Source organism: Bombina bombina, chromosome 5 (genome assembly GCF_027579735.1).
Source record: "Bombina bombina isolate aBomBom1 chromosome 5, aBomBom1.pri, whole genome shotgun sequence".
Taxonomy (NCBI): domain Eukaryota; kingdom Metazoa; phylum Chordata; class Amphibia; order Anura; family Bombinatoridae; genus Bombina; species Bombina bombina.
Genome location: NC_069503.1, coordinates 604,798,065 through 604,825,077, shown reverse-complemented (window position 1 = coordinate 604,825,077; position 27,013 = coordinate 604,798,065). Strand labels below are relative to the sequence as shown.

Here is a 27,013-nt window from a genome sequence, read left to right as displayed (position 1 = left end):
CCGTCACCTACAGAATGAAGCTCTCCGTCCTCATGCTCTGCAAGCTGTGACGCAGTATCAGACATGGCCCTAGAATTATCAGCGCACTCTGTTCTCACCCCAGAGTGATCACGCTTGCCTCTTAGTTCTGGTAACTTAGCCAAAACTTCAGTCATAACAGTAGCCATATCTTGTAATGTTATCTGTAATGGCTGCCCAGATGTACTAGGCGCCATAATATCACGCACCTCCCGGGCGGGAGATGCAGGTACTGACACGTGAGGCGAGTTAGTCGGCATAACTCTCCCCTCGCTGTTTGGTGAAATTTGTTCAATTTGTACAGATTTGCTTTTATTTAAAGTAGCATCAATACAGTTAGTACATAAATTTCTATTGGGCTCCACCTTGGCATTGGAACAAATGACACAGGTATCTTCCTCTGAATCAGACATGTTTAACACACTAGCAATAAACATGCAACTTGGTTACAATCTTATTTAACAAAAACGTACTGTGCCTCAAAGAAGCACTAAACGATTAAATGACAGTTGAAATAATGAACTGAAAAACAGTTATAGCATCACTCTTTAAAAACAACACAACTTGTAGCAAAGGTTTGTTCCCATTAGTAAAGCAACACTAATTAAATTTTAAACATAAAAATTACAGAGCAACGTTTTAAAACACAGTCACTACATAAATCTCACAGCTCTGCTGAGAGAATCTACCTCCCTTCAAAGAAGTTTGAAGACCCCTGAGTTCTGTTAGAGATGAACCGGATCATGCAGAAAATACAAGTGTAACTGACTGAAAATTTTTTGATGCGTAGCAAAGAGCGCCAAAAAACGGCCCCTCCCCCTCACACACAGCAGTGAGAGAGAAACGAAACTGTCATAAGCAAAACAAGCAAACTGCCAAGTGGAAAAATAACGCCCAAATATTTATTCACTCAGTACCTCAGAAATGCAAACGATTCTACATTCCAGCAAAAACGTTTAACATGAATTAAATACCTATTAAAAGGTTTAATGTACTTTTACAGAGTAATTCCGGTGAAATACCATCCCCAGAATACTGAAGTGTAGAGTATACGTACATGTCATTATAACGGTATAGCAGGATTTTCTCATCAATTCCATTCAGAAAATAAAAACTGCTACATACCTCAATGCAGATTCAACTGCCCGCTGTCCCCTGATCTGAAGCTTTTACCTCCCTCAGATGGCCGAGAAACAGCAATATGATCTTAACTACTCCGGTTAAAATCATAAGAAAAAACTCTGGTAGATTCTTCTTCAAACTCTGCCAGAGAAGTAATAACACGCTCCGGTGCTATTGTAAAATAACAAACTTTTGATTGAAGTTATAAAAACTAAGTATAATCACCATAGTCCTCTCACACCTCCTATCTAGTCTTTGGGTGCAAGAGAATGACTGGGGGTGACGTAGAGGGGAGGAGCTATATAGCAACTCTGCTGGGTGAATCCTCTTGCACTTCCTGTAGGGGAGCAGATAATATCCCAGAAGTAATGATGACCCGTGGACTGATCACACATAACAGAAGAAATTGACTTTAGATTTTTTTAACCAATGAAGTGTAAAAATAATTAATTCTATACTTGAATACACTCATTCATGTTATCACCTTAACATCAGGTGTGGATCGTATGGATGCATAGCTCTACTATGGAAAGAACAGGGAATGTCTGAGGAAACTTTCTTCTCACTGCTAAAATGCACATTTTTTGATATGTTATATAGGACATCAAATAATATTTAAAAAAAAAAAAAGTGCAAATAAAGATCAATATCATAGATTAGTGTAAAATGAGCTAGTCTGATGATGGGGGAGCATAGAAATGCACTTTATGGCAGAGATTTCTAAGGGGATACTTTTGTGAAATATTAATGCAACAGTATAGCTATAGGGGCCCATTTATCAAGCTACGGATGGAGTTTGAGGGCCCGTGTTTCTGCTCCGAGCAGGCGGACACACATTGCCGAAAATCAACACGATCGAGTTGCTTGACACCTCCCTACTGGCGGCCGATTGGCTGGTGCAATGCTGAATATGGAGAGCATATTGCTCCCTGCAGTCAGTGAGGTCTGGCGGACCTGATCCGCACTGTCGGATCAGGTCTGCCAGACCTTTGATAAATATCCCCCATAGTGTGAGGATTATACTCATTAAGATGACACAAAGTTTTACTTAACAACATACTTTAAGAGTAACAAAATCAGACACACATATAACACACAATTCATAATTAATTTGAAACGTTCAGTGGTACTTAAAGGGATAGTCTAGGCAAAATTAAACTTTCATGATTCAGATAGAGCACGCAATTTTAAGCAACTTTTTAATTTACTCCTATTATCAAATTTTCTTAGTATCTTTATTTGAATGTAAGCTTTATACCTGACCCATTTTTAATTCAGCACCTGGGTAGCACTTGCTGATTGGTGGCTACATCTAGACACCAATCAGAAAGCTCTATCCAGGTGCTGAACTAAAAATGGGCCGGCCCGATGCTTACATTCCTGATTTTTCAAATAAAGATACCAAGAGATTGAAGAAAAATTGATAATAGGAGTAAATTAGAAAATTGCTTAAAATTGCATGCTCTATCTTAATCCTGAAAGTTTAATTTTGACGACTATTCCTTTAAAGGGTCATTAAACACAATTTATAAGCATAGCATTGAAGTTACTCACCACCTTCCTATAATCATGGGTGTTGCCATGTTAAAATCTAGCTTTCAATACAATCCTGTTCTGACCAGTTTGCATATGTGCAGCCACTCTCCTTCATATACCTGCAGTGTAACCTAGGTTCCATAATGGTATAAAAGGAGGTACATGAAATGTATTTAGTGTCCCTTTAATGGTTTTATATATATATATATATATATATATATATATATATATATATATATATATATATATAAAATGTTAACATCCCTTAGACTTCAGCTTACCAGCAGTAATACAGATAAATCAAAAACAGTTAACAAAGCTTTCTAGAATCTATCCCTAATATGGCACAGTATATCACAACAAATAGGAAAACTAGTCATACCAACCTTACATATACACACATATGATTTATAGCCTACAATTTCAGTATTGTTTGTCATTTCCTTTCCTTTAAGGCATATTCAGTCATTTCATGTAGGATAAGACTACTAAAATAGTGTGTTGTGTTTTTTTTCTTCTTTTTAGCTAATGGTTATTTTACAAATGCACAATGTTTTGTTGAATCTATACAACAATAATGGAAAAAAATAAATAAAAAGAGAACGTTATCTCTGCCATGGAGGTTCAAGAGTTTGCGTTAACTTTAGGAAACAGAGGAAAAAAGTTCATTTTTTATTTCATGGAGTTGGAGTAGTTATTTTGATTAAATGGAACTGAGGATAAATACATTTGTAGAGAACGCAGAAAAAGCACAATTGATTCAGACAATCTCCTGCCACCTCTCTACAAATGTGTATTGTCTGGGCATTTATACAAATAAGCGACAATGTAACATGAATTGGATTTTTGCTTTCTGGTGTTAGAATAGGACTTTTTTTTTTTTTTTTTAGTGAAGTTGAATTTCATTGCAGCTCCACCTCATGCTCTTAGTGTTAATTTATTGTCTCCAAAAAGTTAAAGCACAGCCAGCCATCTGAGCTGCTTGGGGCATGCTAACAAGCTATGGTTCTTATCAGAAATTGACAAAAAACAGAGAGGTTTGTGGGTTTTTCATTATAAAATGCAGCATCTTTCTCTTATTCTCTTAGCAAGGCTTTTCCTCTTCTTCTTCCCATTTTTTTCTTTGCTGTCTTCCATTTTTCGAGCTCGGATTTCTCGCATTAAATCGAAAAATACCTGGTAAAATGTAAATCAGAGAAAATATCATTTTAGATACAATAGCAAAACAAGCATATGGTGGTAGCATTGTGTGTTTTTACTCATGCACTAATACACGAGCCAATAATGCACTAGATCTTCTATTACGGCAACACTAACCCAGCAAGTAAATAATTCAATATGGCCATTGTGCGTCATCTGTTTCAACAAATAAAGCAAATGGCTTATGTGAAGTTCTATGAAAATCCATATGAAGACCCCTTTCAAAGCATATAAACCGGTTATTAAACTACATTTTACTGTTATATAGTGTATCTTATTTTGAGTGGTTTAACTAATTCAAAATGAGGCTATTCTAATGGATTTGAATGGCTTAATAAATAAAGCTTGCATACACAATGTTTTTATGGAACAGGGACCTTTTCCATAAACATTTCAGGCCCACTAGGCCTTTACTCATGCTGATTAAGGACCTAGTGTGGGCCTGGAACATTGCTATTTTCTCTTGTTAAGTGTATCCAGTTCACGGATCATCCATTACTTGTGGGATATTCTCCTTCCCAACAGGAAGTTGCAAGAGGATCACCCACAGCAGAGCTCCCCTCACTGCCATATCCAGTCATTCTCTTGCAACTCTCAACAAAGATGGACGTAGTAAGAGGAGAGTGGTGTATTATAGTTAGTTTTTTAACTTCAATCAAAAGTTTGTTATTTTTAAATGGTACCGGAGCGTACTGTTTCATCTCAGGCAGCATTAGAAGAAGAATCTGCCTGTGATTTCTATGATCTTAGCAGAAGTAACTAAGATCCATGGCTGTTCTCACATATTCTGAGGAGTGAGGTAACTTCAGAGAGGGAATGGCGTGCAGGTTTTCCTGCAATAAGGTATGTGCAGTTAACATATTTCTAGGGATGGAATTTGCTAGAAAAATGCTGCTGATACCGGATTAATGTAAGTTAAGCCTTAAATGCAGTGATAGCTACTGGTATCAGGCTTATTAACAGAGATACATATTCTTATAAAAGTGTAATATAAAACGTTTGCTGGCATGTTAATCGTTTTTATATATGTTTGGTGACAAAACTTTTTGGGGCCTAGTTTTTTTCCACATGGCTGGCTTGATTTTTGCCTAGAAACAGTTTCCTGAGGCTTTACACTGTTGCAATATGAGTGGGAAGAGCCTATTTTAGTGCTTTTCTGTGCAGCTAAAAATACTGACAGAGACATTCAGCTTCCCTCTGCATGATACAGGACATCTCTGAAGGGCTCGAAAGGCTTCAAAGTCGTGTTTGAGGAGGGTAACAATCACAGTAGACTGTGGCAGTTGTTGTGACTGTTTAAAAAACGTTTTTGTCATTTATTATTCTGTTTTTGTTATTAAGGGGTTAATCATCCATTTGCAAGTGGGTGCAATGCTCTGCTGACTTGTTACATACACTGTAAAAATTTTGTTAGTGTAACTGCCTTTTTTCACTGTTATTTCAAATTTTGTCAAAATTTGTTTCTCTTAAAGGCACAGTAACGTTTTTTATATTGCTTGTTAACTTGCTTTAAAGTGTTTTCCAAGCTTGCTAGTCTCATTGCTAGTCTGTACAAACATGTCTGAAACAGAAGATACTTGTTTATTATGTTTAAAAGCCATGGTGGAGCCCCATAGGAGAATGTGTACTAAATGTATTGATTTCACCTTAAACAGTAAAGATCAGTCTTTATCTATAAAAGAATTGTCACCAGAGGGGTCTGTCGAGGGGGAAGTTATGCCGACTAACTCTCCCCACGTGTCGGACCCTTCGCCTCCTGCTCAAGGGACGCACGCTAATATGGCGCCAAGTACATCAGGGACGCCCATAGCGATTACTTTGCAGGACATGGCTGCAATCATGAATAATACCCTGTCAGAGGTATTATCCAGATTGCCTGAATTGAGAGGCAAGCGCGATAGCTCTGGGGTTAGACGAGATACAGAGCACGTAGATGCTGTAAGAGCCATGTCTGATACTGCGTCACAATATGCAGAACCTGAGGACGGAGAGCTTCAGTCTGTGGGTGACGTCTCTGAATCTGGGAGACCTGATTCAGAGATTTCTAATTTTAAATTTAAGCTTGAGAACCTCCGTGTATTGCTTGGGGAGGTATTAGCTGCTCTGAATGACTGTGACACAATTGCAGTGCCAGAGAAATTGTGTAGGCTGGATAAATACTATGCAGTGCTGGTGAGTACTGATGTTTTTCCAATACCTAAAAGGCTTACAGAAATTATTAGTAAGGAGTGGGATAGGCCCGGTGTGCCCTTTTCCTCACCTCCTATATTTAGAAAAATGTTTCCAATAGACGCCACTACACGGGACTTATGGCAGACGGTCCCTAAGGTGTAGGGAGCAGTTTCTACTTTAGCAAAGCGTACCAGTATACCGGTTGAGGACAGTTGTGCTTTTTCAGATCCAATGGATAAAAAATTAGAGGGTTACCTTAAGAAAATGTTTATTCAACAAGGTTTTATTTTACAGCCCCTTGCATGCATTGCGCCTGTCACTGCTGCGGCGGCATTCTGGTTTGAGGCCCTGGAAGAGGCCATCCATACAGCTCCATTGACTGAAATTGTTGACAAGCTTAGAACTCTTAAGCTAGCTAACTCATTTGTTTCTGATGCCATTGTTCATTTGACTAAACTAACGGCTAAGAATTCCGGATTCGCCATCCAGGCGCGTAGGGCGCTATGGCTCAAATCGTGGTCAGCTGATGTGACTTCAAAGTCTAAATTACTCAACATTCCTTTCAAGGGGCAGACCTTATTCGGGCCTGGTTTGAAAGAAATTATTGCTGACATTACTGGAGGTAAGGGTCATACCCTTCCTCAGGACAGGGCCAAATCAAAGGCCAAACAGTCTAATTTTCGTGCCTTTCGAAATTCCAAGGCAGGTGCAGCATCAACTTCCTCTGCTTCAAAACAAGAGGGAACTTTTGCTCAATCCAAGCAGGCCTGGAAACCTAACCAGTCCTGGAACAAGGGCAAGCAGGCCAGAAAGCCTGCTGCTGCCTCTAAGACAGCATGAAGGAGCGGCCCCCTATCCGACAACGGATCTAGTAGGGGGCAGACTCTCTCTCTTCGCCCAGGCGTGGGCAAGAGATGTTCAGGATCCCTGGGCGTTGGAGATCATATCTCAGGGATATCTTCTGGACTTCAAAGCTTCTCCTCCACAAGGGAGATTTCACCTTTCAAGATTATCTGCAAACCAGATAAAGAAAGAGGCATTCCTAAGCTGCGTACAAGATCTCCTTGTAATGGGAGTGATCCATCCAGTTCCGCGGACGGAACAAGGACAGGGGTTTTATTCAAATCTGTTTGTGGTTCCCAAAAAAGAGGGAACCTTCAGACAAATTTTGGATTTAAAGATCCTAAACAAATTCTTCAGAGTTCCGTCATTCAAGATGGAAACTATTCGAACCATTTTACCCATGATCCAAGAGGGTCAGTACATGACCACAGTGGACTTAAAGGATGCCTACCTTCACATTCCGATTCACAAGAATCATCATCAGTTCCTGAGGTTTGCCTTTCTAGACAGGCATTACCAATTTGTAGCTCTTCCATTCGGGTTGGCTACAGCCCCAAGAATTATTACAAAGGTTCTGGGCTCACTTCTGGCGGTCCTAAGACCGCGAGGCATAGCGGTGGCTCCTTACCTGGACGATATCCTGATACAAGCTTTCAAATTGCCAAATCTCATACAGAGATAGTTCTGGCATTCCTGAGGTCGCATGGGTGGAAAGTGAACGAAGAAAAGAGTTCTCTATCTCCTCTCACCAGGGTTTCCTTCCTAGGGACTCTAATAGATTCTGTAGAAATGAAAATTTACCTGACGGAGTCCAGGTTATCAAAACTTCTAAATGCTTGCCGTGTTCTTCACTCCATTCCGCGCCCCACGGTGGCTGAGTGCATGGAAGTAATCGGCTTAATGGTAGCGGCGATGGACATAGTGCCATTCGCACGCCTGCATTTCAGACCGCTGCAATTATGCATGCTCAGTCAGTGGAATGGGGATTACACAGATTTGTCCCCTCTACTAAATCTGGATCAGGAAACCAGAGATTCTCTTCTCTGGAGGTTATCTCGGGCCCATCTGTCCAAGGGTATGACCTTTCGCAGACCAGATTGGACAATTGTAACAACAGATGCCAGCCTTCTAGGTTGGGGTGCAGTCTGGAACTCCCTGAAGGCTCAGGGTTCATGGACTCAGGAGGAGAAACTCCTCCCAATAAATATTCTGGAGTTAAGAGCAATATTCAATGCTCTTCTGGCTTGGACTCAGCTAGCAACACTGAGGTTCATCAGATTTCAGTCGAACAACATCACGACTGTGGCTTACATCAACCATCAAGGGGGAACCAGGAGTTCCCTAGCGATGGCAGAAGTCTCCAAGATAATTCGATGGGCAGAGACTCACTCTTGCCACCTGTCAGCGATCCATATCCCAGGTGTAGAGAACTGGGAGGCAGATTTTCTAAGTCGTCAGACTTTTCATCCGGGGGAATGGGAACTCCATCCGGAGGTGTTTGCTCAATTGGTTCTCCGTTGGGGCAAACCAGAATTGGATCTCATGGCGTCTCGCCAGAACGCCAAGCTTCCTTGTTACGGATCAAGGTCCAGGGACCCAGAAGCGGCACAGATAGATGCTCTAGCAGCGCCTTGGTTCTTCAACCTGGCTTATGTGTTTCCACCGTTTCCTCTGCTCCCTCGTCTGATTGCCAAAATCAAACAGGAAAGAGCATCGGTGATATTGATAGCGCCTGCGTGGCCACGCAGGACCTGGTATGCAGACCTAGTGGACATGTCATTCTTTCCACCATGGACTCTGCCTCTGAGACAAGACATTCTAATACAAGGTCCTTTCAATCATCCAAATCTACTTTCTCTGAGACTGACTGCATGGAGATTGAACGCTTGATCCTATCAAAGCGTGGCTTCTCTGAGTCAGTAATTGATACCTTAATACAGGCAAGAAAGCCTGTCACCAGGAAAATTTACCACAAGATATGGCGTAAATATCTTCATTGGTGTGAATCCAAGAATTACTCATGGAGTAGGGTTAGGATTCCTAGGATATTGTCCTTCCTCCAAGAGGGCTTGGACAAAGGATTATCAGCTAGTTCTTTAAAGGGACAGATTTCTGCTCTGTCTATTCTTTTACACAAGCATCTGGCAGAAGTTCCAGACGTTCAGGCATTTTGTCAGGCTTTAGTTAGAATTAAGCCTGTGTTTAAACCTGTTGCTCCTCCATGGAGCTTAAACTTGGTTCTTAAAGTTCTTCAAGGGGTTCCGTTTGAACCCCTTCATTCTATTGATATCAAACTTCTTTCATGGAAAGTTCTTTTTCTGATGGCTATTTCCTCGGCTCGAAGAGTCTCGGAGTTATCTGCCTTACATTGTGATTCTCCTTATCTGATCTTTCATTCAGATAAAGTTGTTCTGCGTTTTACCTAAGGTGGTTTCTAACAAGAATATCAATCAAGAGATTGTTGTTCCATCATTATGTCCTAATCCTTCTTCAAAGAAGGAACGTCTTTTGCATAATCTAGACGTAGTCCGTGCCTTGAAGTTTTACTTACAGGCTACTAAAGATTTTCGCCAAACATCTAACCTGTTTGTTGTTTACTCTGGACAGAGGAGAGGTCAGAAGGCCTCGGCAACCTCTTTCTTTTTGGCTTCGGAGTATAATCTGTTTAGCCTATGAGACTGCTGGACAGCAGCCTCCTGAAAGGATTACAGCTCATTCTACTAGAGCTGTGGCTTCCACCTGGGCCTTTAAAAATGAGGCCTCTGTTGAACAGATTTGCAAGGCTGCAACTTGGTCTTCGCTTCATACTTTTTCCAAATTTTACAAATTTGATACTTTTGCTTCTTCGGAGGCTGTTTTTGGGAGAAAGGTTCTACAGGCAGTGATTCCTTCCGTTTAAGTTCCTGCCTTGTCCCTCCCATCATCCGTGTACTTTAGCTTTGGTATTGGTATCCCACAAGTAATGGATGATCCGTGGACTGGATACACTTAACAAGAGAAAACATAATTTATGCTTACCTGATAAATTTATTTCTCTTGTAGTGTATCCAGTCCACGGCCCGCCCTGTCCTTTTCAGGCAGGTCTAAATTTTAATTAAACTACAGTCACCACTGCACCCTATGGTTTCTCCTTTCTCGGCTTGTTTCGGTCTGGATATGGCAGTGAGGGGAGGAGCTATATAGCAGCTCTGCTGTGGGTGATCCTCTTGCAACTTCCTGTTGGGAAGGAGAATATCCCACAAGTAATGGATGATCCGTGGACTGGATACACTACAAGAGAAATAAATTTATCAGGTAAGCATAAATTATGTTTTTAAGTTGGACCATATGCATTTTATGAGTTTTTTGGCTGGACATTATAATTTAATTATATGTATGGGATGTGTCAATCCCTGTCCGTGCCTGAACAGTGGGCAAGTGGAATTGTACTTGTTTGTACAGATCTTGGTTTGTGATGATGTGCAAGTTCTATTTCCTCATACCTTGTCAACATTAGCTCGTGTCTTTGCTGAGGTTTCTACATAGTTGACGTTCCACTGATCAGCTCTGCTCTTTGCCTCTTCCACAGAAACTTGTCTTTTATCCTCCAGATCAGATTTGTTACCAACCAGCAGGAATGGAACATTCTCATCTTCTTTCACTCGTAAAATTTGTTCCCTATGGAAAAAAGAAATTAAGAAAATGAAGATAGTAAATAGGGTTTAATACCCTTCTGGATGTGATAGGGGTTCTATATACCATGGTGATGTTATCCTTCATTTTCAATTGACTATCCTGTGTCTCATCCACCTCTAATAAAATCAGAGTGAGAGAGATTCTGGAATAGCACTCCTGAGTAGAAAACTGGTTGCCAGAGGCACAGGTGATAACCATTTTTACAGTGGTTACATGCATTCTAGTTGGACCCCTCTCATTTGATAGAGGTTCGATTTTAGCCCCCTCAAACTCAAGGGAAAATGTTTACATTATTACAATAATCACCTGTACGTTAAAATGACTTTAAAGAGATAGGAAAGTCAAAATTAAACTTGCATGATCAGAAAGAGCATGTAATTTTAATACACTTTTAAATTCACTTCTATTTTCAATTGTGCTTTGTTCTCTTAGTATCCCTTGATGAAAAATAATATGCTACACTAGTGAGAGCTAGCTGCTGATTGGTGTCTGCACATATTTGTCTCTTGTGATTGGCTAACTAGATGTGTTCAGCTAGCTGCCAGTAGTATAATGCTGTTCCTTCAACAAAGGATAACAAGAGAATGAGGCAAATTTGGTAAAATAAATACATTTGAAAGTTGTTTATAATTGTATGTTCTATCCAAATCATGAAAGAAGATTTTGAGGTTTCCTGTCCCTTTTCCCTTTAAGACACCTTATATGAAAGGGTAGGCACTCCTCTTTTAAACGAAGGGCCTATTGCCCCTCAAAACAATAATGGACTGATCCTGTACCTGGTTACTTCTTAACTGCATGTGACATCATCATGCCCAGCACAATGACATCACATGTTACAAATCGACCAAGGAAGCTCTGGAAATGAATAGAGACCCTCAATCCATCCTTATTGTTCAACCTTTGGTTATCAGCTCTATGTGAGAAGATGAAGCAATATTCTATTATTTTAGTATTTATAATGAAAAATAAGATGTTATCTACATAATTTTAGACATTTGAGTAGTACAGGTATATACAGTTACAGGGATAGTAATTTCCTTTTAAAATGGGTTTCCCAATGTGTTTACATGAACTTGTTATACCAACTGCATAGTTTAAATTGTATGGGAAAGTGCTCCTTTATCTATAGGTTTGTATATGAAATAGCTATTTCTGCTAATTAAAACCACAATCAATCAAATGGGTCAAGCTTTCAGGGAGAGGCAGCCTCCTTAGCTTATCTATGCAAATATAAAAATAAATTTAAAAAATCCACCGTCGCTTTGGTCTCATTGTGTAAACAGTAAGAGAACAATGACAAATTAACATTTTAGTATCTCTCTGTCCCACCCCCTAATAGGAGTGTAATTTCTACATAGGTTTTCTATGACCAATACTCATGTATTGACATTTTCTAGTATAGATGGGGATACAACAGGCAGAACCAGCTATTTCAAATGACAAAATAAAAGGTAAAGTAGCTGTTTGTAAACAGCTTCATAAAATGGATTATTCTGAACAAATTAAAGGAGAAAAAAAATCACGTGGCCCCCGGCCAATTACATAATTAGTCACCAGCCCCCCATATTAAAAAAGATTTGGGCGTCCCTACCCTAGAGTGTAAAAATAATTTTGTGTAAAAATCATTTTTGGTATGTGAGATAGAGGTCAAATATATGGAATAAGATTGCTGTCAAAAAGGCAAGTGTATGTGATTCTTTATCATTGTACATAAATTGTAACACAAATACAAATCTAAATTTACAAATACACTCAGCCAGATTACGAGTTTTGCGTTATGGCTGCTCGCTAATTACTTGTACGTTATTTTCACCGCTCACCATTCATAGCACTGGTTTTAAAAAACCCGGCTTGTGCGGGCGATATGGTTGCGTTGAGCTCCATACCTCACCCAAATACAAGCGCTGCTTTGACGTGCTCATGCACAATTTCCCCATAGACATCAATTGGGAGAGCCGGAAAAAAAAAAGCCTAACACCTGCGATCGCGGAAAAAAAAGGTCCGTAACGCAGTCCCATTGATGTCTATGGGGAAAGAAAAAGTTACCTTTAAACCTAACACCCTAACATAAACCCCACGTCTAAAAACCCCTAATCTGCCGCCCCTAACATTGCCGCCACCTACATAAAACTATTAACCACTAATCTGCCGCCCTTAACATCGTCGCCACATAAATAAAACTATTAACCTCTAATCTGCCGCCCCTAACATCGCCGCCACCTACATAAAACTATAAACCACTAATCTTCCGCCCTTAACATCGCCGCCACATAAATAAAACTATTAACCCCTAAGCTTCCGCCCCTAACATCGTCACCACTTACATTAGTTATTAACACCTAAACCGCCGCCCTCCTGCATCGCAAACACTATTTAAATATTATTAACCCCTAATCTGCCGTCCACCCACACCGCCGCTATAATAAACCTATTAAACCCTAAACCTAACCCTAACACCCCCTAACAAATATAATTAAAATAAATCTAAAGTAAAGTTACAATTATTACCTAAATAATTCCTATTTAAAACTAAATACATACTTACCTGTAAAATAAAACCTAAGTTAGCTACAATATAACTAATAGTTATATTGTAGCTATCTTAGGTTTTATTTTTATTTCACAGCTAAGTTTGTATTTATTTTAACTAGGTAGACTAGTTAGTAAATAGTTATCAACTATTTACTAGCTACCTAGTTAAAATAAATACAAAGTTACCTGTGAAATAAAACCTAACCTGCCTTACACTAAAACCTAACATTACAATAAAATAAATTAAATTATTAAAATACATTTATCTAAATTATAAAAAAGAATTACTGCTAATCTATTAGCCTTATCAAAATAAAAAAGCCCCCCAAAATAAAAAAAACCCTAGCCTACACTAAACTGCCAATGGCCCCTAAAAGGGCCTTTTGCGGGGCATTGCCCCAAAGAAATCAGCTCTTTTACCTGTAAAAAAAAATACAAACAACCCCCAACAGTAAAACCCACCACCCACACAACCAAACCCCCCAAATAAACCTAAGCTCCCCATTGCCCTGAAAAGGGCATTTGGATGGGCATTATCCTTAAAAGGGCATTTAGCTCTTTTACTGCCCAAACCCTAAGCAAAAAATAAAACCCACCCAATAAACCCTTAAAAAAAAACTAACACTAATCCCCGACGATCCACTTACAGTTTTCGAAGACCGGACATCCATCCTCAACCAGGCGACAGAAGTCTTCCTTGAAGCCGGCAGAAGTCTTCATCCAGACGGTATCTTCTATCTTCATCCATCCGGCGAGAAGCGGGTCCATCTTCAAGACATCCAAGCGGAGCATGCTATTCTTCCAATGGTCAACGAAGAATGAAGTTTCCCTTTAAGGAACGTCATCCAAGATGGCGTCCCTTACATTCCAATTGGCTGATAGAATTCTATCAGCCAATAGGAATTAAGGGGGAAAACATCCTATTGGCTGTTGCAATCAGCCAATAGGATTGAGCTTTCATCCTATTGGCTGATTGCAACAGCCAATAGGATTTGTAACCCTTTAATTCCTATTGGCTGATAGAATTCTATCAGCCAATTGGAATGTAAGGGACGCCATCTTGGATGACGTACCTTAAAGGGAAACTTCATTCTTCGTTGACCATCGGAAGAAGAGGATGCTCAGCGCCGGATGTCTTGAAGATGGACCCACTCCACACCGGATGGATGAAGATAGAAGATGCCGTCTGGATGAAGACTTCTGCCCGCTTGGATGAAGAATTCTGCCGCCTGGATGAGGATGGATGTCCGGTCTTCGAAAACTGTAAGTGGATCGTCGGGGGTTAGTATTAGGTTTTTTTAAGGGTTTATTGGGTGGGTTTTATTTTTTGCTTAGGGTTTGGGCAGTAAAAGAGCTAAATGCCCTTTTAAGGGCAATGACAATCCAAATGCCATTTTCAGGGCAATGGGGAGCTTAGGTTTATTTAGATTTGGGGGGTTTGGTTGTGTGGGTGGTGGGTTTTACTGTTGGGGGTTTGTATTTTTTTTTTACAGGTAAAAGAACTGATTTCTTTGGGGCAATGCCCTGCAAAAGGCCCTTTTAAGGGCTATTGGCAGTTTAGTGTAGCTAAGGTTTTTTTTATTTTGGGGGGGCTTTTTTATATATTTTGATAGGGCTATTATATTAGGAGTAATTCGTTTTTATTTTTGATCATTTCTTTTTTGTGTGTAATTTAGTGTTTATTTTTTTGTAATTTAGATAAATGTATTGTATTCATTTAATGTATTGTAATGTTAGGTTTTAAAGCAGGTTAGGTTTTATTTCACAGGTAAGTTTGTATTTAGCTAGGTAGTTATTAAATAGTTAATAACTATTTAGTAACTAGTCTACCTAGTAAAAATAAATACAAACTTACCTGTGAAATAAAAATAAAACCTAAGCTAGCTACAATATCACTATTAGTTATTTTGTAGCTAGCTTAGGTTTATTTTACAGGTAAGTTTGTATTTAGTATAAAATAGGTATTATTTAGTTAATAATTGTAAGTTTAATTTAGCTGTATTTTAATTATGTTAAAGTTAGGGGGTGTTAGGGTTAGGTTTAGGAGTTAATAGGTTTATTATAGCGGCGGGGTGTGTGCGGACGGCAGATTAGAGGTTAATATTATTTAAATAGTGTTTGCGATGCGGGAAGGTGGCGGTTTAGGGGTTAACAGGTTTATTATAGTCGCGACGAGGTCGGGAAAGACGGAATAGGGGTTAATACATTTTTGAAATGGGGGCGATGTCCAGAGCGGCAGATTAGGGGTTAATAAATTTATTATAGTATTTGCGATGCAGGAGGGCCTCGGTTTAGGGGTTAATAGGTAGTTTATGGGTGTTAGTGTACTTTGTGACAGTTTAGTTATGAGTTTTATGTTACAGCTTTGTTTTTAGGCTGTGCCGCTCACTTTTTGGCCTCAAGTAACAAAAAGGTAAGTATTTTAAAAAAGAAGCGTAATTGTAAAGTTTAATGACAAAGTATTTTTAAATACTGGGCTTTAAGTCATTCAACTTTACAATCACTTTAAAGGGATATGAAACACAAATATTTTCTTCTGTGATTCAGACAGAGCATACAATTTTACAAAAGTTTCCAATTTACTACTATTATCAATTTTCTTAGTTCCCGTGATATTCTGTTTTGAAGAGATACCCAAGTAGGCATCTTGAGCAATACATGGTGGAAAATAGTGCTGCCATATAGTGCTCTTGCAAATGGATAATATTCTTGCAAAACTGCTGCAATATAGTGATCCCGAAATCGTCTGGCTCCTAAGTATATGTTTCTGCTTTTCAACAAAAGTTACCAAGAAAACAAAGAAAAATTGAAAATAGAAGTACATTAGAAAGTTGTTTAAAATCACATGCTCTATCTGAATCATGAAATATTTTTTTAAGAGCATCAGTTTAGAAATGGAGACACAGACACACACACACACACATATATATACAGTATATACACACACACACACACACACACACACACACACACACACAGACACACACACACACAGAAGCACACTCACAGGAACGAACAACTGGCTCAATACTATTGTTAGCCTGTTCTATGGTGATTTACCACCTGGGTGCAGCTTCTTTTAGCCCAGTAATGCTTTTCACAGAGAACTTTCCTGTAGTATATCAGTCTGATCCCGCCTATTACAGCCAGTCCAGCGCCGAAATACCAGGCAATTCCTCTCTGAACAAGGAACACAGCAACCCCAGACGATCGTTTCAGCCTTCATTGGGCCTCGTCAGTGAGGTGTAGCCATATTCCTCTAAGCACACTGAGCAAGGAGTCCACGTCTGGTTTCCCCTTTTTCCCATAAGGATACTAAATATACACAGAGATAAGCACACTCACAGGAACGAACAACTGGCTCAATACTAGGCGGGATCAGACTGATATGCTACAGGAAAGTTCTACTCTGTGAAAAGCATTACTGGGCTAAAAGAAGCTGCACCCAGGTGGTAAATCACCATAGAACAGGCTAACAATGGTATTGAGCCGGTTGTTTTCTTTCCTGTGAGTGTGCTTCTATCTGTGTATATATATATATATATATATATATATATATATATATATATATATATATATATATATATATATATATATATATATATATATTAGGTAAAGTAAGACATTGGTTAATCCTAGCATTACCTGGGTAAACTTGACATTACCCAAGCGGCTGTGGGCAAAGCCCGATGTAACATGATAAATCTTCTCAGAGCGCATCAAGTCACTGAATCAAACATATACACTCACCGGTCACTTTATTAGGTACACCTTGCTAGTACCGGGTTGGACCCCCTTTGCCTTCAAAACGGCCTTAATTCTTTGTGGCATAGATTCAACAAGGTGTTGGAAACATTCCTCAGATATTTTGGTCCATATTGACATGATAGCATCAAGCAGTTGCTTGAGATTTGTCGGCTGCACATCCATGATGCAAATCTCCTGTTCCAACACATCCTAAATGTGCTCTATTGGATTGAGATCTGGTGACTATTGAGGCATTGGAGTAAAGTAAACTTATTGTCATGTTCAAAAAACCAGTTTGAGATGATTTGAGCTTTGTGACATGGTGCATTATCCTGCTGGAAGTAGCTATCAGAAGATGGGTACACTGTAGTCATAAATGGATGGACATTGTCAGCAACAATACTCAGGTAGGCTGTGGCGTTTAAACGATGCTCAATTGGTACTAAGGGGCCCAAAATGTGCCAAGAAAATATTCTCCACACCATTACACCACCACCACCAGCCTGAACTGTCGATACAAGGCAGGATGGATCCATGGTTTCATGTTGTTTACGCCAAATTCTAAGCCTACCATATGAATGTTGCAGCTGAAATCGAGAATAATCAGACCATGCAACGTTTTTCAAATCTTCTATTGTCCAATTTTGGTGAGCCTGTGCGAATTGTAGCCTCAGATTCCTGTTCTTAGCTGACAGGAGTGGCACTGACAGGAGTGGTCTTCTGCTGCTGTAGCCCATCTGCATTATGTTCGACGTGTTGTGTGTTCAGAGATGGTATTGTGCATACCTTGGTTGAAACAAGTGGTTATTTGAGTTGCTGTTGCCTTTCTATCATCTCGAACCAGTCTGCCTATTCTCCTCTGACATCAACAAGGCATTTTCTCCAACACAACTGCCGCTCACTGGATATTTTCTCTTTTTCGGACCATTCTCTGTAAACCCTCGAAATGGTTGTGCGGAAAAGTCCCAGTAGATCAGCAGTTTTTGAACTACTTAGACCAGCCTATCTGCACCAACAACCATGTCACGTTCAAAGTCACTTAAATCCCCTTTCTTCCCCATTCTGATGCTCGGTTTGAACTTCAGCAAGTTGTCTTTACCACGTCTAGATGCCTAAATGCATTGAGTTGCTGCCATGTGATTGGATGATTAACAATTTGTGTTACCAAGCAATTGAACAGGTGTATCTAATAAAGTGGCCGGTGAGTGTATACACAATGCACTGTAATTCCCCCATCTTCACTATCTTTTTTGCCTTTGCCTGGGAAGTTCAAGGGGGGGGGGTGAAGCCCCCCTTGTAAATTTAATTCCCCAAGGTTCAAATAGTGTAGATGGGGGAATTTCTTTACATTGGGTTTTACCCACAGCCGCTTGGGTAATGTCAGGTATACCCAGGTAATCCTAGGATTACCCGGATTTCTGACTTTACCAGTAACATATATAATATATATATATATATATATATATACACATACATACTTACCAGCAAACATACATACTCCTACACACATACACATACTCCTACACAGTTACAACAGTTACAGGGTAGAGAATCACACTATCTCCTGATTTTATGTCAGTTAGATGGATAAATAAACATGGTGTGCATCACAAATGTTTGAATATGGGGAGAGGTAGAGGAATAATGTGGCATCACAATCAAAAGTTTTACTGTACGTTTAAGCACATGTTGCTCATAAGCAGTTTGTGCTAGAATCCAGTTCCGGTAATATGATTTACAAATTAATTTTGACAATTTTTCACAGCTAGAGGGCGTTAATTCACGTGTGCCATATAGATAACATTGTGCTCACGTCCGTGGAGTTACTTATCAGAGGGCACTGATTAGCTAAAATGCAAGCCTGTCAAAAAAACTGAAATAAGAGGGCAGTCTGCAGGGGCTTAGACACAAGGTAATCACAGTGGTAAAAAGTATATTAATATAACTGTGTTAACTGAGTGAAGGGTAAGTGGATAACAGGATAAAGCTGCGCTTGACTTACAGTTCTGGAGCCGATTTGCACTCCTCAGTGGCGTATTTAGGTTTTCTGCTGCCCTAGGCACTCAAAATTCTGCTGACCCCACTACCCCCACCCTCCCTCAAGGTTTTAGGTCTTTTTTGACAATAATATTTTTTTGGCAGGGAGTAATGTGACACCCTGTAACCAGCGTCAATGAAGAGAATCCTGTCTGTCCACACCCCTTTTCCTATGAACCTGTCCTCAATGCAGTGATCAGGAACTGCCTCTTTTGACCCTGTAGCGGTCTCAATATAAGAAGAAAAAACAAAATTTATGCTTACCTGATAAATTTATTTCTCTTGTGGTATATCCAGTCCACGGATTCATCCATTACTTGTGGGATATTCTCCTTCCCAACAGGAAGCTGCAAGAGGATCACCCACAGCAGAGCTGTCTATATAGCTCCTCCCCTAACTGCCACCTCCCAGTCATTCCACCGAAGACAAGCAAGAGAAAGGAGAAACTATAGGGTGCAGTGGTGACTGTAGTTTAAAAATTAAAAAACACCTGCCTTAAAATGACAGGGCGGGCCGTGGACTGGATACACCACAAGAGAAATAAATTTATCAGGTAAGCATAAATTTTGTTTTCTCTTGTAAGGTGTATCCAGTCCACGGATTCATCCATTACTTGTGGGATACCAATACCAAAGCTATAGGACACGGATGAAGGCGCTTAAACGGAAGGCACAACTGCCTGTAAGACCTTTCTCCCAAAAATAGCCTCCGAAGAAGCAAAAGTATCAAATTTGTAGAATTTAGAAAAAGTATGAAGCGAAGACCAAGTCGCCGCCTTACAAATCTGTTCAACAGAAGCCTCATTTTTAAAGGCCCATGTGGAAGCCACCGCTCTAGTGGAATGAGCTGTAATTCTTACAGGAGGCTGCTGGCCAGCAGTCTCATAAGCTAAGCGGATTATACTTCTTAACCAAAAAGAAAGAGAAGTTGCTGAAGCCTTTTGGCCTTTCTTCTGTCCAGAGTAGACAACAAACAATGCAGATGTTTGACGAAAATCTTTAGTAGCTTGTAAATAAAACTTTAAAGCACGAACCACGTCAAGATTGTGTAATAGACGTTCCTTCTTTGAAGAAGGATTAGGACACAGTGACGGAACAACAATCTCTTGATTGATATTCTTATTGGATACCACCTTAGGAAGAAACCCAGGTTTGGTACGCAAAACTACCTTATCTGCATGGAAGATCAGATAAGGGGAATCACACTGCAAGGCAGATAACTCTGAAACTCTTCGAGCCGAAGAGATATCTACCAAGAACAGAACTTTCCAAGATAAAAGCTTGATATCTATGGAATGCAGAGGTTCAAACGGAACCCCTTGAAGAACTTTAAGAACTAAATTTAAACTCCATGGCGGAGCAACAGGTTTAAACACAGGCTTGATTCTAACTAAAGCCTGACAAAACGCCTGAACGTCTGGAACATCCGCCAGACGCTTGTGCAAAAGAATAGACAGAGCAGAAATCTGTCCCTTTAAGGAACTAGCTGACAATCCCTTCTCCAATCCTTCTTGGAGAAAAGACAATATCCTGGGAATCCTGACTTTACTCCATGAGTAACCCTTGGATTCACACCAATGAAGATATTTACACCATATTTTATGATAGATTTTCCTGGTGACAGGCTTTCGAGCCTGAATTAAGGTATCAATGACCGACTCGGAAAAACCAAGTTTTGACAAAATCAAGCGTTCAATCTCCAAGCAGTCAGACGCAGAGAAATTAGATTTGGATGTTTGAAGGGACCTTGAAGTAGAAGGTCCTGCCTCAGCGGCAGAGTCCAAGGTGGAAAGGATGACATGTCCACCAGATCTGTGTACCAAGTCCTGCGTGGCCACGCAGGAGCTATCAAAATCACAGAAGCTCTCTCCTGCTTGATCTTGGCAATCAGACGAGGGAGCAGAGGAAACGGTGGAAACCATAAGCCAGGTTGAAAGACCAAGGCGCTGCTAGAGCATCTATCAGCGCTGCCTTGGGATCCCTGGACCTGAACCCGTAACACGGAAGCTTGGCGTTCTGACGAGACGCCATGAGATCCAGTTCTGGTTTGCCCCAAAGTTGAATCAACTGTGCAAACACCTCCGGATGGAGTTCCCACTCCCCCGGATGAAAAGTCTGTCGACTTAGAAAATCCGCCTCCCAGTTCTCTACTCCTGGGATATGGATAGCTGATAGATGGCAAGAGTGAACCTCTGCCCATAGAATTATTTTTGAAACCTCCAACATTGCTAGGGAACTCCTTGTTCCCCCTTGATGGTTGATGTAAGCTACAGTCGTGATGTTGTCCGACTGAAATCTGATGAACCTGACCACAGCTAGCGGAGGCCAAGCCTGAAGAGCATTGAATATCGCTCTTAGTTCCAGAATGTTTATCGGAAGGAGTGTCTCCTACTGAGTTCACAAGCCCTGAGCCTTCAGGGAGTTCCAGACTGCACCCCAGCCCAGAAGGCTGGCATCTGTCGTTACTATTGTCCAATCTGGCCTGCGGAAGGTCATACCCTTGGACAGATGGACCCGAGATAACCACCAGAGAAGAGAATCCCTGGTCTCTTGATCCAGATTTAGTATAGGGGACAAATCTGTGTAATACCCATTCCACTGACTGAGCATGCAGAGTTGCAGCGGTCTGAGATGTAGGCGGGCAAACGGCACTATGTCCATTGCCGCTACCATTAAGCCGATTACTTCCATACACTGAGCCACTGAAGGGCGAGAAGTAGAATAAAGAACACGGCAGGAATTTAGAAGTTTTGACAACCTGGCCTCTGTCAGATAAATCTTCATTTCTACAGAATCTATCAGAGTTCCTAGGAAGGAAACTCTTGTGAGAGGGGATAGAGAACTTTTTTCTTCGTTCACTTTCCACCCATGCGACCTCAGAAATGCCAGAACAATGTCCGTGTGAGACCTGGCAACCTGAAAAGTCGAAGCCTGTATCAGAATGTCGTCTGAGTAAGGGGCTACTGCTATAGCCCGCGGCCTTAGGACCGCTAGAAGGGACCCTAGAACCTTTGTAAAGATTCTTGGTGTCATGGCCAACCCGAAGGGAAGAGCCACAAACTGGTAGTGCCTGTATTGACCCTCCTGGATCATAGGAAGGATGGTTCGAATAGTCTCCATCTTGAAGGATGGGACTCTGAGAAATTTGTTTAAGATCTTGAGATCTAAGATTGGTCTGAATGTTCCCTCTTTCTTGGGAACAACAAACAGATTTGAATAAAAGCCCTGTCCCTGTTCCTCCTGCGGAACTGGGTGGATCACTCCCATAACTAGGAGGTCTTGAACATAATGTAAGAATGCTTCTCTCTTTATCTGGTTTGCAGATAAAAGTGAGAGATGAAAACAGAATTTATGTTTACCTGATAAATTACTTTCTCCAACGGTGTGTCCGGTCCACGGCGTCATCCTTACTTGTGGGATATTCTCTTCCCCAACAGGAAATGGCAAAGAGCCCAGCAAAGCTGGTCACATGATCCCTCCTAGGCTCCGCCTACCCCAGTCATTCGACCGACGTTAAGGAGGAATATTTGCATAGGAGAAACCATATGGTACCGTGGTGACTGTAGTTAAAGAAAATAAATTATCAGACCTGATTAAAAAAACCAGGGCGGGCCGTGGACCGGACACACCGTTGGAGAAAGTAATTTATCAGGTAAACATAAATTCTGTTTTCTCCAACATAGGTGTGTCCGGTCCACGGCGTCATCCTTACTTGTGGGAACCAATACCAAAGCTTTAGGACACGGATGAAGGGAGGGAGCAAATCAGGTCACCTAAATGGAAGGCACCACGGCTTGCAAAACCTTTCTCCCAAAAATAGCCTCAGAAGAAGCAAAAGTATCAAACTTGTAAAATTTGGTAAAAGTGTGCAGTGAAGACCAAGTCGCTGCCCTACATATCTGATCAACAGAAGCCTCGTTCTTGAAGGCCCATGTGGAAGCCACAGCCCTAGTGGAATGAGCTGTGATTCTTTCGGGAGGCTGCCGTCCGGCAGTCTCGTAAGCCAATCTGATGATGCTTTTAATCCAAAAAGAGAGAGAGGTAGAAGTTGCTTTTTGACCTCTCCTTTTACCTGAATAAACAACAAACAAGGAAGATGTTTGTCTAAAATCCTTTGTAGCATCTAAATAGAATTTTAGAGCGCGAACAACATCCAAATTGTGCAACAAACGTTCCTTCTTTGAAACTGGTTTCGGACACAGAGAAGGTACGATAATCTCCTGGTTAATGTTTTTGTTAGAAACAACTTTTGGAAGAAAACCAGGTTTAGTACGTAAAACCACCTTATCTGCATGGAACACCAGATAAGGAGGAGAACACTGCAGAGCAGATAATTCTGAAACTCTTCTAGCAGAAGAAATTGCAACTAAAAACAAAACTTTCCAAGATAATAACTTAATATCAACGGAATGCAAGGGTTCAAACGGAACCCCCTGAAGAACTGAAAGAACTAAATTGAGACTCCAAGGAGGAGTCAAAGGTTTGTAAACAGGCTTAATTCTAACCAGAGCCTGAACAAAGGCTTGAACATCTGGCACAGCGGCCAGCTTTTTGTGAAGTAACACAGACAAGGCAGAAATCTGTCCCTTCAGGGAACTTGCAGATAATCCTTTTTCCAATCCTTCTTGAAGGAAGGATAGAATCCTAGGAATCTTAACCTTGTCCCAAGGGAATCCTTTAGATTCACACCAACAGATATATTTTTTCCAAATTTTGTGGTAAATCTTTCTAGTTACAGGCTTTCTGGCCTGAACAAGAGTATCGATAACAGAATCTGAGAATCCTCGCTTCGATAAGATCAAGCGTTCAATCTCCAAGCAGTCAGCTGGAGTGAAACCAGATTCGGATGTTCGAACGGACCCTGAACAAGAAGGTCTCGTCTCAAAGGTAGCTTCCAAGGCGGAGCCGATGACATATTCACCAGATCTGCATACCAAGTCCTGCGTGGCCACGCAGGAGCTATCAAGATCACCGACGCCCTCTCCTGATTGATCCTGGCTACCAGCCTGGGGATGAGAGGAAACGGCGGGAACACATAAGCTAGTTTGAAGGTCCAAGGTGCTACTAGTGCATCCACTAGAGCCGCCTTGGGATCCCTGGATCTGGACCCGTAGCAAGGAACTTTGAAGTTCTGACGAGAGGCCATCAGATCCATGTCTGGAATGCCCCACAGCTGAGTGACTTGGGCAAAGATTTCCGGATGGAGTTCCCACTCCCCCGGATGCAATGTCTGACGACTCAGAAAATCCGCTTCCCAATTTTCCACTCCTGGGATGTGGATAGCAGACAGGTGGCAGGAGTGAGACTCCGCCCATAGAATGATTTTGGTCACTTCTTCCATCGCCAGGGAACTCCTTGTTCCCCCCTGATGGTTGATGTACGCAACAGTTGTCATGTTGTCTGATTGAAACCGTATGAACTTGGCCCTCGCTAGCTGAGGCCAAGCCTTGAGAGCATTGAATATCGCTCTCAGTTCCAGAATATTTATCGGTAGAAGAGATTCTTCCCGAGACCAAAGACCCTGAGCTTTCAGGGATCCCCAGACCGCGCCCCAGCCCATCAGACTGGCGTCGGTCGTGACAATGACCCACTCTGGTCTGCGGAATGTCATCCCTCGTGACAGGTTGTCCAGGGACAGCCACCAACGGAGTGAGTCTCTGGTCCTCTGATTTACTTGTATCTTCGGAGACAAGTCTGTATAGTCCCCATTCCACTGACTGAGCATGCACAGTTGTAATGGTCTTAGATGAATGCGTGCAAAAGGAACTATGTCCATTGCCGCTACCATCAACCCGATCACTTCCATGCACTGAGCTATGGAAGGAAGAGGAACGGAATGAAGTATCCGACAAGAGTCTAGAAGTTTTGTTTTTCTGGCCTCTGTCAGAAAAATCCTCATTTCTAAGGAGTCTATTATTGTTCCCAAGAAGGGAACCCTTGTTGACGGAGATAGAGAACTCTTTTCCACGTTCACTTTCCATCCGTGAGATCTGAGAAAGGCCAGGACAATGTCCGTGTGAGCCTTTGCTTGAGGAAGGGACGACGCTTGAATCAGAATGTCGTCCAAGTAAGGTACTACAGCAATGCCCCTTGGTCTTAGCACAGCTAGAATGGACCCTAGTACCTTTGTGAAAATCCTTGGAGCAGTGGCTAATCCGAAAGGAAGCGCCACGAACTGGTAATGTTTGTCCAGGAATGCGAACCTCAGGAACCGATGATGTTCCTTGTGGATAGGAATATGTAGATACGCATCCTTTAAATCCACCGTGGTCATGAATTGACCTTCCTGGATGGAAGGAAGAATAGTTCGAATGGTTTCCATCTTGAACGATGGAACCTTGAGAAACTTGTTTAAGATCTTGAGATCTAAGATTGGTCTGAACGTTCCCTCTTTTTTGGGAACTATAAACAGATTGGAGTAGAACCCCATCCCTTGTTCTCTTAATGGAACGGGATGAATCACTCCCATTTTTAACAGGTCTTCTACACAATGTAAGAATGCCTGTCTTTTTATGTGGTCTGAAGACAACTGAGACCTGTGGAACCTCCCCCTTGGGGGAAGTCCCTTGAATTCCAGAAGATAACCTTGGGAGACTATTTCTAGCGCCCAAGGATCCAGAACATCTCTTGCCCAAGCCTGAGCGAAGAGAGAGAGTCTGCCCCCCACCAGATCCGGTCCCGGATCGGGGGCCAACATTTCATGCTGTCTTGGTAGCAGTGGCAGGTTTCTTGGCCTGCTTTCCCTTGTTCCAGCCTTGCATTGGTCTCCAAGCTGGCTTGGCTTGAGAAGTATTACCCTCTTGCTTAGAGGACGTAGCACTTTGGGCTGGTCCGTTTCTACGAAAGGGACGAAAATTAGGTTTATTTTTTGCCTTGAAAGGCCGATCCTGAGGAAGGGCGTGGCCCTTACCCCCAGTGATATCCGAGATAATCTCTTTCAAGTCAGGGCCAAACAGCGTTTTCCCCTTGAAAGGAATGTTAAGTAGCTTGTTCTTGGAAGACGCATCAGCCGACCAAGATTTCAACCAAAGCGCTCTGCGCGCCACAATAGCAAACCCAGAATTCTTAGCCGCTAACCTAGCCAATTGCAAAGTGGCGTCTAGGGTGAAAGAATTAGCCAATTTGAGAGCATTGATTCTGTCCATAATCTCCTCATAAGGAGGAGAATCACTGTCGACCGCCTTTATCAGCTCATCGAACCAGAAACATGCGGCTGTAGCGACAGGGACAATGCATGAAATTGGTTGTAGAAGGTAACCCTGCTGAACAAACATCTTTTTAAGCAAACCTTCTAATTTTTTATCCATAGGATCTTTGAAAGCACAACTATCCTCTATGGGTATAGTGGTGCGTTTGTTTAAAGTGGAAACCGCTCCCTCGACCTTGGGGACTGTCTGCCATAAGTCCTTTCTGGGGTCGACCATAGGAAACAATTTTTTAAATATGGGGGGAGGGACGAAAGGAATACCGGGCCTTTCCCATTCTTTATTAACAATGTCCGCCACCCGCTTGGGTATAGGAAAAGCTTCTGGGAGCCCCGGCACCTCTAGGAACTTGTCCATTTTACATAGTTTCTCTGGGATGACCAACTTGTCACAATCATCCAGAGTGGATAATACCTCCTTAAGCAGAATGCGGAGATGTTCCAACTTAAATTTAAATGCAATCACATCAGGTTCAGCTTGTTGAGAAATGTTCCCTGAATCAGTAATTTCTCCCTCAGACAAAACCTCCCTGGCCCCATCAGACTGAGTTAGGGGCCCTTCAGAAATATTAATATCAGCGTCGTCATGCTCTTCAGTATCTAAAACAGAGCAGTCGCGCTTACGCTGATAAGTGTTCATTTTGGCTAAAATGTTTTTGACAGAATTATCCATTACAGCCGTTAATTGTTGCATAGTAAGGAGTATTGGCGCGCTAGATGTACTAGGGGCCTCCTGAGTGGGCAAGACTCGTGTAGACGAAGGAGGGAATGATGCAGTACCATGCTTACTCCCCTCACTTGAGGAATCATCTTGGGCATCATTGTCATTGTCACATAAATCACATTTATTTAAATGAATAGGAATTCTGGCTTCCCCACATTCAGAACACAGTCTATCTGGTAGTTCAGACATGTTAAACAGGCATAA

General features: G+C 41.4%; 1 protein-coding gene across 2 annotated transcripts in view; it reads right to left on the bottom strand.

Moving 5' to 3' along the window:
* Positions 1-3,335: 3,335 nt before the first annotated feature.
* Positions 3,336-27,013, bottom strand: part of RALA (RAS like proto-oncogene A) — a 231,530-nt gene continuing 207,852 nt past the window's right edge. For both annotated transcript variants that reach the window (XM_053714564.1, XM_053714565.1), the window contains 2 exons: positions 10,374-10,548; positions 3,336-3,852 (listed from right to left, as the gene is read on the bottom strand). In XM_053714564.1, the coding sequence (XP_053570539.1) occupies positions 3,730-3,852; positions 10,374-10,548 (298 nt within the window). In that variant the 3' untranslated portion in view covers positions 3,336-3,729. The remainder of the gene's footprint in view (positions 3,853-10,373; positions 10,549-27,013) is intronic.